General features: G+C 38.0%; 1 protein-coding gene across 4 annotated transcripts in view; it reads left to right on the plus strand.

Annotated features, from left to right (window-relative positions):
- Positions 1 to 15983, plus strand: part of RASAL2 (RAS protein activator like 2) — a 157308-nt gene that overhangs the window by 58629 nt on the left and 82696 nt on the right. For all 4 annotated transcript variants that reach the window (XM_058175414.1, XM_058175413.1, XM_058175412.1 and 1 more), the window contains one exon: positions 13748 to 13839. In XM_058175414.1, the coding sequence (XP_058031397.1) occupies positions 13748 to 13839 (92 nt within the window). The remainder of the gene's footprint in view (positions 1 to 13747; positions 13840 to 15983) is intronic.

Consider the following 15983-nt stretch of genomic DNA (forward strand, 5'->3'; position numbering starts at 1 on the left):
AGACTGATCACTTGGTAGGATTTAAACAGGGAAAATCAATTATTTGTGCTTATTTTTCCCCTTCATTAATGGCTAATTCATAATTCAATTACATTGAGTTGATTATCAAAGATTTTTTGTTGCTCAACTGATCACCTGGTTCTTTGTTGCCAGTAGTATATAGCGCCTGTTGAGGAGGGAGATGTTTATGAGTATAGTCCAGACTTATGGAAACACATGGCCAGGGGATTTTCTTGGTGTCCCCTCCACTCTCATCTTCATCATTGAAGAAAAAAGGCACTAAATATTCTTTGGTTGTCCCATTTTACATACTGCCCCTTCTCATTAACTGGTGAATTTGAGAGCATTGGCCTGAGCGTTGTTAAAAATGTTTGGCTCTATATGCAAATGTTATATGTTACAGAATAGTGAATTACAGGTAGTCCTCAACTTACAACAATTCATTTAGTGAACATTCCAAGTTACAACGGCACTGAAAAAAGGGAATTATGTCCATTTTTCATACTTATGACCGTTGCAGCATCTCATAGTCATGTGATCAAAATTTAGACACTTGGCAACTGACTTATATTTATGACGGTTGCAATGTCCCTAGGTCATGTGATCATCTTTTTTGACCATCAGATAAACAAAGTCATTTGGGGAGCCAGATTCACTTAACAAGTGTCACTAACTTAACAATTTCAGTGATTCACTTAAATAACTGCGACAAGAAAGGTCATAAAATGGGGCAACATTCACTAACAAATGTCTCACTTAGCAACTTAGGAAATGTTGGGCTCAATTGTAGTCGTAAGTCAAGGACTACCTGTAATTAGAATTTTTCTCCTACTGAGAATTGATGCCATCTCTCCCTGCCCATATGCTTTCCTAGCCTGATTGTATTTTTTTTTTTTTGCTGACCCTCGTTATGATTTTTATATAATTTCCTTCCAAAAGGTTATTTGTAATGATAATTAGTAGAGTGCAGGAATTAGTAGGGGTTCTTTTTATGTAGATTTATTTTAAAAGAATAATAAGGAGTCCTATTCCTTTAATAAGAATGATTTTTCTCAGAACATCAGCACAGGTCTCAGAGGGAGAAAGATGCTTCTGATTTGTAAGGGCCAGATGTTTCTCATTTGCCAGAACTCATAACTTGCTTTCATTTGTGCAAACCTGGAAAGTGACCCTTTAAGTCATATAAAACATTCTTGCCTCCTCACACCCTCAGTTTTATGTTGCAAAAAAATACAGGATGCACCCAATATACAGCTACAGAACAGGCACAGGCAGTGGGCAGCCTTCGTATACTCTCTTCTTTGTCAACTAATTGGACCCTGTTTCTGTAGCTGTGGCTCCTTTGATTCTCCTAACAGGTCTTGTTTCTGCTGACCCTTTCCTTTGTCTTTCCCAATGGATAGGGGGGAGCCCTATTAACCAAGGAGGCCAAAGTCGAACCAGGGTTGCGTCGTCGGGCTGCTTCTCATTCTGATGAAGAGGAGCTGTTCTAATATCCTTAATGCTGTTGTTGGCAGTCAGAAACAGATTCCATTATTGTCGATCAATGCAGCTGCCTTGCGGAGGGAGGGAGGGAAGGAGGGAGGGACTCTTCCTATTCACAGATTGATCAACCTGCCATTGCATGAGCAAATGTGTTGTAAGCGAGTCAGATGCTATTGTAATTGTAGCTGGAGTAGGAAAGGTCTGGTGGCGATGCAAACCTCTCCGTTGTTGGCAGGATTCTAAACGGTCTTCCTTCGGAAAACTGCAAAACAAAGCTATGAGAATTTTATATCATTTTTCCCCCTAAAAGGAGGGCAGTCATATATTACACTTTATTAACTGCATGGCTTTGCTAATCTTTCCTGTAGTGGGGTCATTTTTCTTTGTCTTTCCATGCCTCCGCATTTTTAAAAGCTGTTTTGTCATTTTTAAACTGGAGGCCACCAGCCTGTCATCTTCTTTTTACTCTTCCTGCTTGAGCTGAGAAGCTGACATCAAATCTTCTCTCCTGCCTCTTGTCTTTTAATCAGATAAGTCCGTCAGCTAGGGAGACCGGAGTCAGACCACGGTACACTTTCTTTTCTACAGTCCATTTTATTTGGTTCAGCCAAAAAGCCTAAGTACTGGCCTCCCAAGACCCTCCGCGTTTCCCTGCTTTCCCTTCCCAGATTTATGCTGCCATTATCTACTGTATGGAAAAGTTTTCTAGCTGGAGAATGAGTCTCCTTTCTCCTGGAGACGCGGCCGAGTGGCTGGATAGCAGCACAGAAGATGAGCGAAGCCTCCTGTCATTTCTTGGTACGGTAGGCTTGGAATACTTATTGAAAAACAATTGGCAGAATTTTCATTTTGATTTTATGAGTGAGAATAGTCTCGGGACTATGTATGTGATTTTCTTTTTGGCTTAACATTAAATGTTATCTAAATATGAGTTCATAACCTTCAGTGGCAGGCATAGTTGACACAGATACTTTGAACTTTATGCCATTCTTCTGCCTAGTTTCTCCCCACCCATCCCCATCTGTTCCTCTTAGCCTGAGAGAATCTGTCTAATTTCAATGAACTCATTTAAAGAAATTTATTTCTGGCTTGTGTCCCATTTTCCCTAAAGATTTATGTATCAAGTAGCATGTACTTAGGTGATGCTATGTTAATTCATAATAAATGATAATAATGTGAGAATTTTAAAGGCCCCATTAAAGACATTTTAGTTCATCAGTATTACTTACACCCAAAACTTACGCTTTTAAAAAGTAGCCAATTCTGGTTTACGATCTTTTTGATAAAATTGGGTAAAAATTAAAAACAGAGAACTAGTCATATTAAATTTTAGTTTAGGAAATATAAGAATTGCCATACTGGATCAGAGTGTTGTGAAGCCATATAAAAATATTTATCAGAATTCTTAATTAAAGAGTAGTCTGTAGTCAAGTTTGAATTCTCTTCAAATGTGCACACAATGTTCTTCGTGTTAAATGCACTCTTAAAGTCCACAATGTCTTAAGGATTCTAAGTGTTACAGCAGATAGGATTCCAAGACGCTAAAATGATTATCACAAACTCAGAAAATATCTGATTCATTCCTTCATCTCTTGCAAAAATTGTCATGTTTTTCAAACTTCAGAAAGATTAAATCTCTTTACAAGGTAACACATTCCAAAGAACCATTCAAGTCTCAGAATTCCCCATTTGCTTACTCAGTTCTAGAACATGTTTACCCATATGAGATATTCAATTTTGGTAATTATAGGGTCCATTTCTATAATTCCACTTGCTGGAAACTCACTTTTTAACAGACTTTATCTTTTTTTCTCCCTTGTGATACATACAACTAAGTCCATTTTTTAAAAGAAAGAGTGATTTTGTTATTTTATTCCTACAGTAGTCTAACAAGGTAGATGAGGCCAAAAATTATTGGCTCAAGAGGCAAAATGATTCTGGGTTGGCACTGAATCTCTATCGTTACTAATGAAAAGGATATTTTGATGCAGAGATGGATAAAACGTCTTTTGATCAAGGAAACAATATTGAGCTTCACAAACAAATATTCTACTGCCAAATATGACTCTTTCATAACTTCATATGTATATGAAGTCAGTTCAGAGGAAAAAATTTAAAAATCTGAACTACAAATTCTATAAGATTGTCCAACAGCATGTATCTGGATGCAGTACTCAATCCAAGGCAAATGCTGTTTAAGGGTAGCCCTAGTGTGTGGGGTTTGGATTGTAGAGACCCCTCCTCTCCCTATTCTCAAGGATGGAATATCATGATCTCATAAGATAACCCCTGCACAGCTTCACAACATACGAAGCTTCATGTCATGTCAGATCTACTCTAATGAGATTGCAAGTGTCTGCTTTTCTCTTCCTTCTCTCCTAAAAATCCTCCCCATCCTTTTCACCTAAAGATCATAATGCCAGGGATTAAATCTGAGTGTGACCCAAGAAACCCCCAGTCTCTTTTGCTGGAGAATGACAGTTGATTTGGGAAGATGTGTTTACATTACTGCACAGGTTGTTACAGTTGTTACAGTGCATGACCATTTAGAGGCAGGGAAGTTTATTAAATCTGAAAGTCCATTAAACCAAATGTCTGTATTTTGCATCAGTTTATGTCATTTGAGTTAATTTACTTTATGTTAATTATGGTATAACTTATTTTTTGCAACATTTATGTCTGTCCATGAGATTGCTGTAATTATGCAAATCAAGTTAATACATAATCATATTAACTTGATATGGATGCAAATTACATTAACTACTTATCCAAGCTGTTTACCCATTGTTTGGGAGTGAAGTCCAAACTAAAATTTGGTTCATTGCATCTAAAGCTCACTGTATGGCTGTCCAGAAAAATCAAGGCTTGTATGTCTATATTGCCTTTTGTCAAATGGATACTGAGGTTATTATTCCACTGTAGACGTTGTTTGAAAAATTAGCTTTTTATCCTCTGTGCCAATTATATACAGTACATATGAAACAAGTTATTTCTGGTTGAAGAGAAGTAAGTCAGATATTTGTAGGATGTGCTCTGGAATAGATTTTTATCATAGCTTATGGGTATGTTTGCATTACAGTAATACGATTTAAAATAATTAAGCCAGGTTGGAAAACTACATCTAAGGACAGAGCTATGATATGTTATTGGGCAACTACCAAACCCAACATAGCTGTTGAATAGGGTTTTGGTAATAATACAAAAGTGATTTGCCCTTGTCTTCTTTGGGGGGAGGGCGAGAATCAATTTTCCAGTTTATTCCATAGCCCTGACATATAGCCATTCCTCCAAGTACAAGAACCTATACTACTTAACTTCCAAGCTGCAACAAGGGAACCCAAATGCTACAACTTCTGAGAGTAAATTTCGTTCTTTCTTAGACTTATATCCTGCCTTTTGTTCAGAAGTTCAAGATGGCATATGCAGTGCTCCTTTCTCTGTTTTCCCCATAACAGAAACTCTCTTAAGTCAATTGTTTTAAGAGAGCATGATTGGCTCTGAATCACCTGGTGAGCTTCCATTGTTGAGAGTGGATTACAACCTGAACTTTTCCATTTCTTAGCTACTGCACCATATTTACTCTCAGTTGTAATTAAGTGTGACTGTCCATCACTAGGCCTTTCCCATCTCTATTATTCTAAGCTACATGGTGCTGTGTAAAGTCTTGGTAATTCATTGTGGTCCATAGTTTGTCTGTGTTCTTGTCAGTTGGCTGGCCAGATTCTACTAAATTCCATAACATCACATCACTATTTTTTAAGAAGATAATTTATATAGCTAGCAGACAAGACACAACAAAGAGGACATTTCCAATTGCTGTTTATACTGTTTCTAGTTTATCCCAATTGGATGCTTTTAATGTTTAAGTTGTTGTTTACCATGCTGAATTATTATTTGGTTCTGGAAATTGGGTCACTGGCCACAAATGTATTCATTGACATGTATCAATAATAATACATGCAGAAAATTTAAAAAATCGACAATAACAAGATGTCTTCAGTCCAGATACCAACATATAGGTCACATTGCTATCCTAAGTAGAACAATGGTCTCTTGGGACTACTCAAGCAACACTGCAATACAAAAAAGATGCTGAAGCCCTAGAAAGAGTGCAGAGAAGAACAACAAAGATGATAAGAGGTCTGGCGGTAAATTGTATGATGAACAGTTAAGGGAACTAGGACTGTTTAGCCTAATTAAGAGGTTGACATGATAAACATCTTCCAATACATGGAAGGACTGACACAGACAAGAGGCGGCCTATAACATCTGAGGGCAGGACAAGAAGCAATGGGTGGAAGCTCATCAGAGGGGGATCCAACCTGGAACGAACGCAGGAAAAAATTCCTGATAATGAGAGCAATTAATCAATGAAACGGGTTGCATTTGGAGCTGTTTGTGCTCCATCGCTGGAGGTTTTCAATAACAGATTGGACAATAATTTGTCCAGGTTGATGTAAGAATTCAGGCATTGGACAGAGGGTTTGACTAGAAGACCTCCAAGGTCCCTTCCAGCCCTATGATTCTATGATAAATAAAAAATTGAGTTAAAGGGGGATTTCAAGATGGAGGAGATGGGAAAGTATTCCCCACAGCAAACCTCCCACTTTTTAACCATGTAAAAAAAGAGAGAGGGGTTGTTTACTTGGATATTTTCCACTTTTTCTGAATTTTACAATCTGTAGTTACAGAAAGTTTCAGAAATACAGCTTGAAACTATTATTTCTTTTACTATTGTTATACTCTGAATAATTTTTAAAATCGTTCTGAGTATTTCATTACAAGAAAAAATGTGTGTTTTATGCAGATTTCAATTCCTGAAATTCCAGCCAAACTTTATTCATGAGAACTGAGTCATGAGAGCACTTTTCTAATTTCTTTGTTATTCTAATATCCTCTCTCTCTCTTATTAATGGGCTATATTGGATCAATTCTGTTAAAACTCAGAAGTTCAGCGATGTAAATAGTGGCTCTCAGAGTAGCTTGCTGATAACTGTTTAGACAATTTTTGTTAATATTGGATTGGAGGTGAAGCAGCCTTCTTCTGTTTTGTTATTGAAGAGTTACTGAAATATAGCAGTTTAAGAAGAGTTTAAAAAAATGCCTCTGCCCTTTTATTTTTTCCCCCCACAATTCTTAAAACCTTTCTGATCAAACTCCATAGGTAACTGATTGCAAGTTCAGCACTCTCAGCTTTTCTGCCATCCCTATATGCAAAGGAGCATCTAATGTGCACTATTTGCAAGAGTTATTACCAGAACTAGTACTGCAAGTCACAAATTCTATAAATTCTGATTTCTTCCTGGTGAATGAACAAATTCTATAAATTCTCAACTATTGCCACATTAACATTGTTTTTCAACTGCGAGCCTTCTATGTGCTAAAAGGGAAGAAGCGTTTGCAACTTTATTACAAAGAACTTTGCTGTTTTGTGAGCTGTCAGTAGAAAGTAGGCATTTTTAGAGATATTATTACTTTTGCACAGAAACAATCCATTTTAAAATATTAAGGTTAGTTTCATGTCTTTTTTCCCAGGCTGCAAGGGCATGATGAATATGAACATGAATTTGTGAACTTGTGCTGAGCATTCCAACTCATATTTTAGCCATGGGGCATGAACCAGTTAAAGTTTTAAAGTCTTCCTGACTTTTCCTGACTAGTTAAAAGTTTTAAACTCTCCCTCATCCATTGATTATGTTTTAGATTCTCACCACTGTAATTATTTAATATACTTGGAGGGAAAGAAAGATTGGTTTTAACAGCAGGTAAAAACAATACAAAAGCACGATCTAGCTTCAATGGGAAGAGGAGCTTGGGTCAGTGGTGAAATCCAATTTTTTTTGGTACAGGTTCTGTGGGCAAGGCTTGGTGGTGTGGCAGGGGAAAGATACTGCAAAATCTCCATTCCCACCCCACTCTGGGGCCAGCCAGAGGTGGTATTTGCTGGTTCCCCGAACTACTCAAAATTTCCGCTACTGGTTCTCCAGAACCTGTCAGAACCTGCTGGATTTCACCCCTGGTTTTGGTCCAATTGTGAAAGCATGCCCTATGAGTTTATCTCAAAGTTCATAGGAATGAATAGCTGTTCCTCTATCTTTCTCCTGGTAAAATTGGAGGTATGTTCCTTAGGTTTCTTCAGGTATGACTGCAGAACCCAGGAGAACAGACATGCTGTGTTGATGGCAGGCAGTCAGATCTCTTTCTGATAGGTGATTACATCTGAATTGGAATAAAGACACACACTTTGCTACCATCCAAATTTAGCACATTGTCATTAATTACTTGGGGGGGGGGCGGGAAAACCTTGCTCTTCATAGGAAATGTGTCTATAACAGAAGAGTGCTAGCTTTGGGGCGCCTGTTAATGGCCTGAAAGTGACTGATGATTTGGGAAGAGGGATTAAATTGCCAAAGTGTATTTCCTCTTTCCTGTTTGCAGAAGGGAGGAGAGAACCAAACAATTGTCTTGAGTATCTACCCTTCTGTGAGTAGTGATCCAAGGGTTGGGAGCTGATTTGGGTGGTCTCAGCTGCTCTGCCCAAAGGAGAAGGGCAAGAGTTTGTATTTGGACAGGCATCCCAGGGCCTGCCTTTCCAGAGTCTCAAAAGTCTAGTCTAATGAAAAGGAGAAGACATGATAGCAGTGTTCAATTGGGATGCTTTGAAGGGTCAAACTATTTTTCAAAGCACCACCAAATACCAAAAAGCAAGACAATAAACAATAGATGGAAGCTAACCAAGGAGAGAAGCAACATAGAAAAACTTAAGGAGAAATTTTCTAACCCTGAAAGCAATCAACATGTGGAATAATTTTCCTTCAGAAGTTGTGGATGCTTCATCACAGGAAGCTTTGAAAAAGAGAGTGGGCAACCATATATCATAAATGATATGGGGTCTCCTGCTTGAGCAGGGGTTGAGCATTCCAAGTCTTATTATTTTATGTTCTAAATTTTCAGAACATTGTATGTCAGTGTTCTAATAGACACTAGGACAATTGAATTTCTTTTGGTTTAGCGAAATCAAATCTAAAATGGATAACTTGTTCAATAAAGGTACCAGTTTATGTAAACTATTTATATATAATAATAATTTAAAAGATATTTCATTTTCTATAAGCAAATAAGGTTGTGTAAAAGTGTTAGTTTGATGGGTTGGGTCATGGTCTGAGAACAAAGAGTAATATGTTGAATATATCTTGTTTACCTATTTTAATGTTATTTTTCTCAAGTTTGTAAATATTTGTATCAAATAGGGTAAATGCCGTTTAACATCTGAATTTACTTAATAATGAATGTATAATTTTGGACTGCATCTATCTGTTCCAATCTTATTAACAGTACGAGACTGAACTTCAGTCTTTATTAAACTGTCCACAAAACAATTTATATTAGAGCTCCCCTTTTCAGAGATTGAATTAATCTGTTGATCATGACTTTAAGGGAATGTTCAGCAATTGCAGTTTTAAAACCATTCATTTTCTTTGAGGCACTTCTTAACACCCAGTTATTTGATTAACTGATCCTGATGTTATTACTGCTTTTCAGTATGGCTGTGTATAGAACAGAAAACATGTTTGTTTTGAATGTGAATAAATTTATTTTGAGAGTTTTGCCCATTCGTTTTTAATTGATTGTGGTTCAGCAATAATGTAACCTGGAACATTTTGTTGTTCCCAGTTTTGGCCAGAACCACATCTGGAAGGATCCTAGAATGATTTTACAGGGGAATGTATAAATTGGGTAGCTACTGCTTATGCCCTTCTGCCTATCCCTGCTTTGTCAATGACTCTGCCGAGCCTTCTCAATGCCTTACTGTTCCCCTCTTCCCTGCAATCCCACTGCAGCATATCCCAAACTCCTCAAGTCTTGCCAGGGCTTTCCTTGCTTCCCATGCTACTTGCGCCACTGATGTTTCTGTGTGGCATATCCCACTTGGTGTGCTTGTCCCTGGATTTCCAGCAGAGGTTCTCCTTCCTCTCTCTCCCCTTCAATCACTGCCTGCCTTGTTAACCTGTTCCTTGCTGTGAAGTTCTCAACAGTAAAAGATTTCACCTGTACCTGATGTTCCTGAGCTTATCTCAATTTCTAGTCCTGCTTCAAGAAGCTAGCCAATTAGAAAATAAGTCACTAATACAACACAATCCCAGGAGCCTTTGCTGAGCCTCAGTGGTGATAGCATGACATTTTCCTCAACAGCTGTCACCATGGTTATGAGTTGCAGAGTAGAACCTGTGATGTGGAGGGAAAGGATGGCAGGAGAATAATGTTACGCCAGAGTTCAAAAACTGGAAGGTGGGCTAAAGCAGGATTCTTTCTAAGCAGAAAGAATCATGACAAGTATTTTTGCAAGATGAGATTTCCTAACTGATCAAAAATTGAATTGATTGTGAGGTGTGGGTCCCTGATGGGATTACCTGTGAAATTTGCTCAAGGTCACAGCTGAAGCTGTAGGAAACAGAAGAACCGATGCATTGACATATGTGAAGGGTATGTATGTGTGCAGCAACATTGGGCTATCACACAAGCTCCATTTTTATTTATTTTTTTGCATATATTGAGATGTTACCCAAAAAGGACAGATATGCTTCCATCATTCTAATGAAAACTGTGAGAACCTGGAGTCACCATTTTTCTCATGAAGCGGGAAATGGCCCACCCCAGATCTTATGGAAATCTAGCCTTGCTATTTTTGTGTTTCGTGTTGAGCATCAGCTGAAAGAGTGAAACCAAACTATGTTCTGTATCCAACACTTAGGCATTAAGAATAGAATAGAATAGAACTTTTTTATTGGCCAGGTGTGATTGGACACACAAGGAATTTGTCTTGGTGCATATGCTCTCACTGTACATAAAAGAAAAGATACGTTCATCAAGGTACAACATTTACAACACAAATGATGGTCAATATATCAATATAAATCATAAGGATTGCCAGCAACAAAGTTACAGTCATACAGTCATAAGTGGAAAGAGATTGGTGATGGGAACGATGAGAAGATTAATAGTAGTGCAGATTTAGTAAATAGTTTGGCAGTGTTGTGGGAATTATTTGTTTAGCAGAGTGACAGCCTTCGGGGAAAAACTGTTCTTGTGTCTAGTTGTTCTGATGTGCAGTGCTCTATAGTGTCGTTTTGAGGGTAGGAGTTGAAACAGTTTATGTCCTGGATGTGAGGGATCTGTAAATATTTTCACGGCCCTCTTCTTGATTCGTGCAGTATACAGGTCCTCAATGGAAGGCAGATTGGTAGCAATTATTTTTTCTGCAGTTCTAATTATCCTCTGAAGTCTATGTCTTTCTTGTTGGGTTGCAGAACCAAACCAGACAGTTATAGAAGTGCAAATGACAATAATTCCTCTGTAGAACTGAATCAGCAGCTCCTTGGGCAGTTTGAGCTTACTGAGTTGGCGCAGAAAGGACATTCTTTGTTGTCCTTTTTTGATGATGTTTTTGATGTTAGCTGTCCATTTTAGATCTTGCGATATGATAGAACCTAGAAATTTAAAGGTTTCTGCTGTTGATACTGTGTTGTCCAGTATTGTGAGAGGTGGAAGTATGGAAGGGTTTCTCCTAAAGTCTACCACCATTTCTACGGTTTTGAGTGTGTTCAGTTCCAGATTGTTTTGATTGCACCACAAGGCTAGTCGTTAAGAATTAGAAGTTCCTTCAAAGTAGTGCAGATCCAGATATCTGAGAGGAACCTTCAAAATCTGTGAGCTGGAAGAAATTCTGACATTTATAAAGTGCATAGCTGAAACCAGATTTCAATTTTTAATCAAAGTTTTACAGGGCACCAGATATAAATGTTTCCTTTTTTCAAATTTGGTAATCAAAACTACCTGATCTAAATACAAGTAGTTGTTGACTTATGAGCGCAATTGAGGCTAACATTTTTGTTGCTAAATAAAACATTTGTTAAATGAATTTTGCCCTATTTTATGACCTCTCTTGCCACAATGGTTAAGTGAATCACTGATGTTAGGAAGTTAGGAACACGGTTGTTAGAATCTGGCTTCCCCATTGACTGCTTATCAGAAGAGTGCAATTGTTCTGTCCCCCACCAACCACAACCAAGAAGACACGCGAGCTGACTATATCTGCCAGCAATTTATTCCTACGACAGATATCAATTCTGGCAACAAACCTGCGATTACCTGCCAAGTTCTCTTATCTCCTCAGAAGCCAGAATAGCTGCAGTTCATTGCTGGAGCAACCAAGAGTTCAGAAATAAATAGAAATCCAGAAGCCAAATTCTTAGTCTCAAAATATTTCAGCCAAAGTTTCCAAGAGTCAGTTTTTGTCCATCACAAGAAGCTATAAAACAGCTCCTTCTGCTTTTATACCCTGTGGGGTGTGGCTCCGTGACTCAGCACTCTAGGCCTGCCCCACCCCTTCTTTTGTTGTTACCACCTCTCCTTTCTGCGATGCCTGGGATTTAACCAGGACTGATTGTCAGCAGCTGGGTCTTGAGGCGTTGCCTGGGAGGGGGAAGGTGCAGGAGAAAGAGGCCTCGTCATCTCCTCCACCTGGCTTGCCTCTGAGACCTGGAGCAGAGCCAGAGAGGAAGGTCCTGCAGAGGGAAGCCCTGTCAGCTCTTCCCCCTCACTTTTTGAGTCACTCTCTGCCAAGACGCCAGGCTCGGAAGCCAAAGACACAACAGCAATAGTTGATCACATGACCATGGGACATTGCAACTGCCATAAGTACAAGTCATTTGCCAAGCATCTGAATTTGATCAGATGACCACAGGGATGCTACAACAGTCATAAGTGTGACAAGCGGTCATACATCATTTTTTCAGTGTCACTGTAACTTCAAACGATCACTAAATGAACTGTTGTAAGTCAAAGACTACCTGTATGCAGTATGTTTTTAAATGCTATATTTTGGTGAAATTTGAAGCAGTATCCACAAAACTTTCAAGGAAACTGCTCATTACTTCCTGTTTTAGGAATGTCAGTTTGATGAGACAACACTTAAATGGTTGCATCAGCCCACTCCACAGCAAATGGAGGAGTTTGGGAGAATGTAGATAGATTCTGGGAGAAAATCATGCCCTCTTGGCATATATAGTTCAGAAAAAATAAAAGATGAATTTCTAAACAAATTACATAAATAAGTTAAAATGAAGTAAAGTTCAATTTAGAAGAGTAAAAACAGAATACATAACATGCTTACAACTAAAGGGAAGTTACTGAACTACTAATTAAATAATATTTTACTCAGTTATTATTTATTATTATTATTATTTATTGAATTTCTAGACCGCCCTTCTCCCGAAGGACTCAGGGCGGTGTACAGCCAGGCTAAAAACATACACAATATACAATATTAAAAACTAAATTAAGACACTTATTACACAATTGGCCGAAAAATTAAAATAATTAAAATCTAAAAAACCCCAATTTAAAATATAAATAGAATTTAAAATTTAAAAGCTAAACAGTTTAAAAACATTTAAGCTAGCCCCGCGCGAATAAACAAATATGTTTTCAATTCGCGGCGAAAGGTCCGAAGGTCAGGTATTTGACGTAATCCAGAGGGAAGTTCATTCCAAAGAGTAGGAGCCCCCACAGAGAAGGATCTTCCCCTGGGGGCCGCCAGCTGACATTGTTTGGCTGACGGCACCCTGAGAAGTCCCTCTCTGTGAGAGCGTACGGGACGGTGGGAGGCATGAGGTAACAGCAGGCGGTCCCGTAAGTACCCAGGTCCCAAGCCATGTTGTCCAATAACATTGTAAATTATTATTTTATTATGAAATACTGAGATACTAAATTCTTGAACTATTGAAGAACTAGCAAGTGTAACTTCTCTTGATATTGTAGTGTGCAATAAAAGTGTGTGAGTGAGTTTTGCATGCTATCTTACCCCCTTTATTTGAAATCTATCCTGACATCAGGAATGATAGATTTTCTGCATGAAGAATAGCCAACAGAATGATTAGAGACCCTTGTTAAATAAATCTATATTTGATTGCTTAATCAATTTGCATTCTTTATTTTACAAAGGAGCAAAATGAATAGAATAAAAGAGACTTCTGACCAGGTTGTTCAACATTTCTGGAATTGTTTTAGCTCTAATATAATTTTCCCAAATTTCTTTTCTTGTAGTTTTATATTACATTGTTAACTACACTATACATACATACTTTTATTGTTTGATATAATAAAATCATTAGATTAAAAGATTTGCATAGGGAATGGAAAGGATGTTTCTATTTAAGGAAAAACTTACTTTCTCCCTTTTATTTTCATCGTCTTGTCTCAGAGGTTCCACCAGAGACATCTCCTCGAAGACGGAGCATCTCCGGAACAAGCAATCCCACAGATACGTCAAATACATCACCTTTCCGAGTACCAGTAAGTAGACATTTCCTTTCAGTGGGATTCTGTGACAAACTCAGTATATGTCCATGGCACAGTGTTTACCCCTCCAGCAGGGGTGTCAAACTCAAGGCCCAGGGGCCGGATTCTGCCTGAGGGTGCTTAGATTTGGCCCATGGAGCTGCCCTGGAAACAGCAAAGGACCGGCCCACAGTGCTTCTGCCAGCAAAACGTAGCTTAGAAGGGCCACAAGCACTCAAGCCACCACAAGGGCCTGACACGAGTGACCTCGAGCTGGCCTTGCCCACTCTGACCATGCCCACCAGGCCCCCCAAGGTCAAACACAACCCTGATGCGGCCCTCAGTGAAATTGAGTTTGACACCTCTACCCTACAGCATATAGGATTATTATTTTTTTAACAAGTTCATTGTCTGGGCATGTGGCAGCAGAAGCAAAGCATTATGCTTGATTGGGCAAAGAGTATCTATCTTCTCTGAGAGGCAGGCTTTCATTTACCTCTGCATTCTATTCACCTGTGAAACCAATGCTCAGAAATATGAAGCAAAATGGCAGGAATGCCAAACAGTCTCCAAGCAAGAAACCCAGATGGGCTAGCTTAAGCTACCATCACTGCACCTATGTTTGGATGGGTAGAGAGTGGCTAAATAGATTTTGTTTCTAATTTTCTTAAAATATGATTTAAAAATATAACAATTCATATGATTGTGATTCTGTATTCTAAAATATTCATTCTTCATAATAATTCTGACACTGGTGGATTTTTTTTCCTATTCTACAGATGGAAATTTATTACTGTATACTTTATGTTCAGTTTCCTTTTGTGAGGCAGATGTTCAGTTGTAAATTATTTGTTTTTATAATTTTACTCCATATTTCCTGGAAAATTTGGGTGGACCGAAGTAGGAAGTACCCATACTTGAATTACTGCATTTTTTTCTAGTATTATGTTGAGAGTGAATCATTTACAGTGTAAATCCAATTAAAATTAAATGGCTTTTCCAACAGAACTACAAGTTTTTAAATGACAGTAATGAGTAACAATATTCTGGAATGTTACCCTGTTTCCCCCCAAAATAAGAGACCCCCTGATAATAAGCCCAATTGGGCTTTTGAGTGCATGGCATTAAGGCACTTATTTCTAACAAATATAAGATAGGGTCTTATTTTTGGGGAAACACGGTATTTTATGATCTACTTAAGAATCTGTAAAAACTAAGGAAGCATTCTTACTATTCTCATGTCTTTGTTTGTTTTAATTAACATGTATATATCCCTATCCTACATTCTCAATTTTCCTTATCCTAGGTTCCAAATTCTGATAATAGTTTTTTCTATTTAAACATCATTATAGGTTTCTTTACATTTAAAAATCATGGCTTATTCTTTCCATGGATAATTCTGAATAAGAATTTCAGTATTTGTTCAGCATAAGATTGATCAGTAACAGATCACAAAACAAAATAGAGGCATATCAACTTGTTCAAACTGTTGCAATGCTAAATCTTAGAATTGTAGTAGAAAAATACCACATTGGGGAAAAGCTGGTTTAGGCAACTCACAATTCAAAACTGGAACATTATCTCGATCTCTCCTTTATTTTAAGTATGTTTAATGATTAAAAGTTTCTTTATATTTTCAGGTTTGGCTAGTCCATATTGAATGAATAGTAAAAGCGTATATTGAAGAGAGAGGGAAAAAGAGAGAGGGTTATATATATCTGATTGAATTCTATGATAAGAGACAAGATAACCTTTATTGTCATTTTTTTCCGTGAACACACTTGCACATATTAAAAAATGTAATTCTGATTCCCACTCTAAAAGAAAATAAGCCAAAATGTTGAAAATCCGCTCAAGCTAACAGCACTATCCAGGATGGAATGCTTTAACCAAGTTTCCATTGCAATGGTGACACAGCAGTTTCTCACCTGCTGCTTCATTATTAATCATAGCTTCATGTAAATGATTTTAGACTCTAAGGAGCACATTAGTAAACAAAATAGATAGTAGCAATACTGTATATGGATTAGCCTAGTTGTTAACCCTCCATCTTTGCCTCGTTTCCTCTTTCAATCACACGGTCTCCACCTCAGAAGACATTCAGAGCCTGAGGGAGGCTTCCCTGCTTCAAAGGCTGCTGCTCCCCGCTGCCTCCACTG

This window comes from Ahaetulla prasina, chromosome 3 (genome assembly GCF_028640845.1).
Source record: "Ahaetulla prasina isolate Xishuangbanna chromosome 3, ASM2864084v1, whole genome shotgun sequence".
Classification (NCBI taxonomy): Eukaryota; Metazoa; Chordata; class Lepidosauria; order Squamata; family Colubridae; genus Ahaetulla; species Ahaetulla prasina.